Raw genomic sequence first — 7417 nt, forward strand, 5'->3', positions numbered from 1 at the left:
TCGGTGCTCCAATGCATGAGCGTCGGCCCTTCGCGTCTCCAACAATGCTCCATTGCAACGCCGCACTGGCACGGCAATGCTCCAACACAGCACCGACGACCCATCACAGCTCCGACGATGCTTCGTTGGAGCGGCTGCTACGGTGAGGTGGGTTGGATCACGAAGAGAGAAGCATGCGCAATCATGGCAGGAGGCAAGCAGTGAAAAAGAACGACTGGAGGAGGGCGTCTACCGCGCGGAATAGATAAGGTTGGCTGCATGGAGGGGAAAGCGGTGCGTGACCTACAGGGATACATGAGGGAGAGAAAATCAGCCGGTTGATTTTAATACTTTTCCAAAAGACAATCTAGCAACTTGGATTTACGTCAGGCTAGATAAACTTGCAATTCGTCCCACTTGCATATTTGGATGTTGGATGTACGTACCACACATGCTAGAAACCGCTGATCTAGCTACTCGGATTCAAAGACATGCAAAATAAAATTAACTGTCCCATTGCTACTTTTTTTAGACCATCAGACAGTAATTACAAACTGATAAACAGGCAGGTCCATCTTCTCAAACCTTCAGACGCATCGGCGGTACAACGTACTTCCCCCACTTTCCCTTCAAACCAGCAGCAGGCCTTCCAGCATCCGGTTTTGCCACATCACGGTCCTAAACAAATAAACCACTTGAGTGACGTTATACTAACACAGTACAAAGTGCACCACATAAAAACATACCCCGTATACATATCTAATCCTTTCCTTGTTCATCCTAGCATCAGCAGCTGGGAAGCCCCTTCTTCCCAGCTGGCTCTTGTCCAAACCGTCAGCAGCAGCAGTTCTTCCAGCATCCGGTATCAACACATCAGAGTCCTAAACAAATAAACCACTTGAATAGTGACATAACTAACAAACGACCCACGGGATAAAATACATACCTGGAATTGATATCTAATCCTTTCTTCCATAGCTTTCATCTTAGCATCAAAACCCTCAGGCAAATCCGGTGGAAGAACCACGCACGGTCGTTGTGGCCACGAGGGATCGTGGCCACCTTTGTATTTACCAGCATCAATGGGGTGCTTCATACCAACATTAGCTTTTTTACAACCATAGCATGTACCTTCATATTCATTTAACTCTTAGAGATATTAAAACATACTCCCTCTGTAAAGAAATATAAGATCGTTTATAGTGATCTAAATGATCTTATATTTCTTTACAGAGGGAGAATATGTAGTGAGCTCAAGCAAGGGAACAAGCCAAACAGCTCTATGGACAAAACTTGCCGAAATCTAAAGCCAAGACTGGTACCGTTATCAACAGCAGGTTCAACCATATGGAGACAGGTGAGCTTGAATTGTAGTCCTCTATTCATTCTCAAGACTTCGGCAAAGAAGAGATTGTCGACGCCACCTTTAGTTTTTCTAGTACAATTCAGATGATAGTACCAGCCACCTTTGCCCTCATAAACTTCTTGGAAGCTCACGACCTTCTCAACATGATATGCATCATCCTGAAATCAGATTGCATCAACAATTAGTTGGTGTAGTACAAGACAATCAAGGTCGCATCAACACATTCAACAGAGTAGCTACAGAGGTAAATTTGCAACTGATGCAAGTGAATCCCAGGAGTGTGGGAGGGAGAGCAAGCAAACCTCCAAAAGATTATTCTCCTCATTGTACTTGTCCAACAAAGCTTGAACCAGTAGCCCCATATGATCTTCGTCCGGATTGGATCTTGAAGAATACTTTCGTGTGCCATCTGGCCAGTGAAGAGCATCTCGTATAGCAATCTCCGAACTGGAAAGCCAGTCGTTTGTGCACCTGAGAAACAATGAATGGAAGCTAATTAATGAAACTTTAACCATGTAAGAGAGCAAGACTGAGAAACCTTGGACACGTCAGAGGAGGAATACACCTGCTACTGGCTGCTGTTTTGATTAATTAGAGAGCGGTCTATTATGTCCAGTTCATAGTTTAACTGGCCAACTTGATTAAGTATTAGTAATTGCTTCTTATTTTCGGAAAGACTGGGAGCTAAGAAGAAGCTTTACATTTTTGGATCACGCAGTTTATCAAGGCGGCAGAGTATAGCCTTCTTAGCTTCCTCCAAGCTCCGGAACGGCCCACCCAGCTCAGGATACGTGTGGAAAGATCCTCCAAGATCTACTCTTATGAAAAATTGATGATTCCAACCGGCAGGTTTCCGAGCCAAAATGGGCGGCGTCAGCGAGTGAGTCACCTCCTCTGCCCGGGTGGAGGAAGCGTCCTTCGACGACAACATACCTGGCTGGAATCTGGTTTCACAAGAGTAAAGAAAGAAGAAACAACAATCAACTTAGATCTCTTCATCTCAATACCACTCTGTTGATCAGTGTGTTTCAAAACTGGCACGGGCAAGAGAGTAATGAAAGTTGGGCTAACTGGTTCAAATTGGGCATTGAATTCATTTAAGATTTATTTTGACTACAACATAAGCATACAGATAAGAACAAATGGACATACTACCCCGAGGAGAGAGAGAGAGAGAGATTCATACGGTGTAGGCTGTGGCGGAGAGGAAGTGTTAGTGATTGACTCCAGTGTTGTAGTGTCAAGCAGCTCCTTAGAGGCCAAGACATTTGGTTCTCTGTCCTCACGCCTGAAATAAAAAACAAAGAGGGAGATTGTAATGCAGAAAAAACAATCTAGTTAAATACCGCTCCGTTGACCAGTGTGTTTTGAAACTAGCACTGATGAAAGTTGGCTAGCTGGTTCAAATTGGGCATTGAATTCATTTAATAAATTTGATTTCGACTACAACATAAGTATGAAGGAAATATACCATTAAGATCAAATGGACAATACATACTACCAACCACCTCTCCCCAAGGAGAAACAACAATCAACTTAGATCTCTTCATCTAAATACCGCTCTGTTGACCAGCGTGTTTCGAAACTGGCACTGGCAAGATTAGATGAAAGTTGGGCTAACTGGTTCAAATTGAGAGAGAGAGAGAGAGAGAGAGAGAGAGAGAGAGAGAGAGAGTGAGTGTGAGAGTGAGTGAGAGAGTGTGGTTCAAATTGAGAGAGAGAGAGAGTGAGTGGGAGAGTGAGTGAGTGAGAGAGTGTGGTTCAAATCAAGCAGCTCCTTAGAGGCCTAGACATTTGGTTCTCTGTCCTCACGCCTGAAATAAAAAGCAAAGAGGGAGATCGTAATGCAGAAAAAACAATCTGGTTTCAAGAGAGTAAAGAAAGAAGAAACGACAAATAATTTAGATCTCTTCATCTATATACCACTCTTTTGATCAGTGTGTTTCGAAACAGGCACAAGCAATAGAGTAAAGAAAGTTGGGCTGACTTGTCCAAATTGGGCATCGAGTCTATTTAGTACTCCTCCCTCCCAAAAGATAAGACGCACTTTATTTTCGCTGGTCAATGACTTAAAACTTTCACTATGATTTGTAATTCATTATATGTCCACAAAAATATTATGTAGATATATGAAATGAAAGAATTTTGCAAGAAAAATGCAACAACACCATTTATATACATTCAAAATTAGAAATCCAAATAATTCGGTACATACTAGTTGTCAAAGTCATGGATTAAAGACCATGCAAAGTAAGGCGCTCCATACTTTGGGACTAAGGGAGTAATATCTAAGCGGCAATTAGGGTGTGCAGAGCTATAATAACAAATTGGATTTGTTTCTCTGTCCTTGGTGTGAGGTGCGGTGGCAGTGCCAATGGTGTGGTGGCACAGCAGTATAGGCTGAGGCTAAAAATGTCAATGGACAAAACGACTAAGATTTGAATGCGTTGATGATCGATTGATGGTAGCTAGCTAGCAAAACTGTTTATTAGAAACCCATCAAAGTGTCCATCGATGCACAGTTTTATAGTCAGGTATCTGATCAACAATCTATGTTTTTTATAAGTTGGCGCCTATTATGGGTTACTTGCAGCTAATTTAACAGAAATAGGTCGGATGGAGCGCATACCTTTGAGCCAGCTTCAGCTTGTTGGCAACAAAAGCTCTGTTTAGCAGATCATCGATGAATTGAGATATGGATGGATCAGGGCTTGGAGTGACCGTTTGTTGAGGTGCAGGCTCATCTTCCTCAGCGGCATCAACAACCCTAACCAAGCAAGTTAGCTCAGGATTCAATAAACACCCCTAACCAAGCAAGTTAGCTCAGGATTCAATAAACACGACAAGACAGGATAACGAATAACCACTGCCAAAAAAAAGGTCACATACGGCGGTGGAGGATCGCAGGGCCTCATCCAGAGGTGGTAGAGGACTTCCCTGAAGACATCTTGGACGGGCCGTGTCAACCCTTTCGTGTCTTTGGTGACGAGAAACCCATACATATCATTGTAGGCATGAATTATTCTGTCGTCAGGAAGAAGACATAGGAGAAGAAGGGGGTTATGGGGATCGCCACCGAGGCGGTGGCGTCGGACGGGCTTCTTCGCCAAGGTGGGTGGTGGACGATAGTGGGGCAGGTCGGAGATGACTTCCCTGAAGACATCCTCGACACGTCGTGTCGACCCATCCATGTCGTCGGTGACAAGAACCCCGTGCCTATCACTGTAGGCATGGATTATTCGCTTGTCAGGAAGAATACATCGGATAGGGGGGTGGGGGGCATCTCGGCCGCGGTGGCTCCGTCGGACGGGCTCCGCGATGGGAAGACTCGTCTGGAGGTCGTAGAGGACTTCCATGTAGACATCTTCGACGGGTCGTGTCGACCAGCGGAGGGCATCGGTGACGAGAACTCCATGCCTATCTTCGTAGATAGAGATTCGTCGGCCGTCGGGAAGAAGAATTTGGTCGGGACGACGAAATAGGGACGTGGATTGGTGGTCGCCTCCGGACGTCGGAGGAGGGGAGCGGAGGGGAGAGGGGCGCTTTGGTCGGTTGTCGCGGTCGCGACTTCGGATAAGCTGCGCCATTGTGGGGAGAGGTGCGGCAGAAGACGTGCTAGGTTTGGAGATTTCGTTGGGGGCGAAAGGTGCGCTGTGGTTGTTATCGCTGGGGGCGGTGGAGGACGTGCTAGGTTTGCGAAACACTTATATGCAGTAGTCCGATAGAAAACATTCCTCACACGAGTCCTGCGCCGTTGATACTCTTTTAATCACACGGTCTATATTCTAAACAAACAACCCGTGTTAATCCGATCTCAGGAAATCCCGGGAGATCGCCGAGCTCCATCACCGTGTGGGCTACCTCCGCCACCAACCTGTTGTACACCAGCAACTCCCGACGGGTACAAGTGATGCACACGGTGGTGCGCCGTCCCGCCCTTATCTGCTCCGTCGAACGCTACTTTCACCGTCGATCGCGTCACCCTCGTCACCGGTCCAGTTCCCCGCCAGAGCCTGGCCCGTCATCAAACCCTACCACACCACCCTGCTATGCCTTGGCTCGGCAAATAAGTTGCACTGCGGTAACATAAATTAGGTATGATTCATTTTTGATGTATTGATTTGATTTGCGTTACTTTCGATGCAATGCTTGCTTCGATGAATTTTGTGAGTGTATCTCCATGCTTGCTTTGATGTGTTGATTGCTATGTCATTTGACAATTTTGGTTAATCTCTTATGCAGATCACAATAATATGATTCTCAATCATGGCGGTAATTTTAGTTTTTGACATGATTTCAGAATTCCATGCTTCCATACAAGTTTATCGTGTACCCAAACTAGTATGTTCGTGATTCTTAGTTCTGTAGTGTGCCTCCAAAATTTCAATGTGCACATGTTCTCCGGTAGGTGGGTCATATTATGAAATCATTTTTTTATGTTGACGAGTGATCTTAAATATGTCGAGATAATATAAAATTATTGCTTTCTCTAACCTAAGTTGCATGCTTTTGATATACACATGTCTTGTAGCACAACATCCATGTTTTTCTATTTGGTATATGTGCTTCTATGGTACAGAGTTTCTATTGCTACATGATCTCTTTATTTCTCATCTATGTCAGCAATACATGTCACATGCGTGAATTCTTTTTCGAGAAACAATGCATACATGTTTTCACATATGCAAAGAGACAACATTTAGGATTTTTTTCTTCGGATATTCATGCTTCCACTCATTAGTATTTATGTAACTACACCTTGTTGTTCATGATTTTTAACCATTTGCGGTTTTACACTATAATATGCATATGCTTCATAATTGTATGCATCTCGACCTTTATCATAATATTAATTTTCGTTAATTTTTCAAATTTCCATGCTCCCATCCCAAGTTACCATGTCCATGTGCTTCTTTTTATGCAGCATCCAAATGGCAATATAGATGCTTCTGAACAATATACAATCTGAATCATCTGAAGCAGAGTGCATGCCGAAGATCCGATAGGTTGTCATTTGTATGCTTCTGATAGGCCTCGCATGTGTTGTTATTGCAAAAAAAATCCTACAGACATTTGATACTTCATTTTTATCCAAAAGTGCTTGTACGTGCACATGGATTGGCAGTACAACTACACTTTTCAGGTTTGGCATCTCTTCTTTCTATTATGTTGAATTATTTGGAATGATCCCATAAATATTCGTGCTTCTGCATTTCATAGAGTTTCCGGCATTTAAACCATGCTTCCATTTTTTATACTCATGTTTGACGTGAGATAGCAAAAATTGATGCTCGCAAATACCAATGCTTTCTGTGTTGTACTTCAATCCAGAACTCCAGATAGGTTGTGTCGAATGTTCACAATTAGCTTGACAAATTTGTTTCTTTCCTAGAAGTAGGTGCTTACGCTTAAAAAAACAACTATGTGCTTCCTTATTTCTCACATAATACTTCCAATGTATAGAAACCTGCAACAAAATCCGAATGTGCTTCTTTGTTGCCAACAAGATGTCAACGATGTTGCAATGAAGTTAAGTGCACTATAACCGAGATAAACCAGTCATTGCTCTAAGTTGTCGGTTGTACTGGAATGACGATGGAGAGCTCTAGGCACACGCGGATCTTGCCCATGACCATCTTGTAAAAAGTTGTGTTGAAATATGATTTTATATAGTTGCAAAAAAAGTGTTGTAATATTTTTTCTGTATCTTATTAAATTTGTTTCAACCCTTGATCACTCTCTTTATGATTCCCCATGATTTCTTTGCTAAAAAATACTTTGTTATACAACAAAAAAAAGTTTCCTTGGCACAAAAAGAAGCTTTCAAATCTTCTACAGACATAAGATAGATCAAATCCTTCTCTTGAACAATATTTTCTGTCGCACTACAAAGTATATTCTACCATAAGTTAAAGGGAATGCTTCCATGAAACAAAAGCTATGCCATTGTCGCATAAAAATACGTCTCAGAGAAAACTTTGTTATTGTATTGTATTTCGCCTTATTTGAAATGTATGCTTCTGTTGGTTCAAAGTAATGTCATCATGGCAAAAAGATGCACATTATCTTTTG

General features: G+C 42.8%; 1 protein-coding gene across 1 annotated transcript; it reads right to left on the minus strand.

Annotated features, from left to right (window-relative positions):
* Nucleotides 1-375: 375 nt before the first annotated feature.
* Nucleotides 376-5016, minus strand: LOC123401056. Its single transcript, XM_045094767.1, has 9 exons — nucleotides 4235-5016; nucleotides 3975-4112; nucleotides 2532-2633; nucleotides 2047-2289; nucleotides 1648-1816; nucleotides 1302-1503; nucleotides 926-1110; nucleotides 726-860; nucleotides 376-657 (listed from the first exon to the last, which is right to left on the minus strand). Exons 1-9 carry the CDS (start codon nucleotides 4930-4932, stop codon nucleotides 559-561), a joined length of 1971 nt encoding a protein of 656 aa, XP_044950702.1. The 5' UTR covers nucleotides 4933-5016; the 3' UTR covers nucleotides 376-558.
* Nucleotides 5017-7417: the final 2401 nt, after the last annotated feature.

Source organism: Hordeum vulgare, chromosome 6H (genome assembly GCF_904849725.1).
Source record: "Hordeum vulgare subsp. vulgare chromosome 6H, MorexV3_pseudomolecules_assembly, whole genome shotgun sequence".
NCBI classification, from domain to species: Eukaryota; Viridiplantae; Streptophyta; class Magnoliopsida; order Poales; family Poaceae; genus Hordeum; species Hordeum vulgare.

Bases quoted from the DNA above. Each gene is read 5' to 3' on its own strand.
- LOC123401056 (XM_045094767.1), bottom strand. From the start codon at position 4,932: ATGGCGCAGCTTATCCGAAGTCGCGACCGCGACAACCGACCAAAGCGC. The intron at 4,113-4,234 runs GTATGTGACCTT...TTGCTTGGTTAG, and splicing joins CCCTGCGATCCTCCACCGCC to GGTTGTTGATGCCGCTGAGG. The intron at 1,111-1,301 runs GTACCAGTCTTG...ATGAATATGAAG, and splicing joins TGAACCTGCTGTTGATAACG to GTACATGCTATGGTTGTAAA.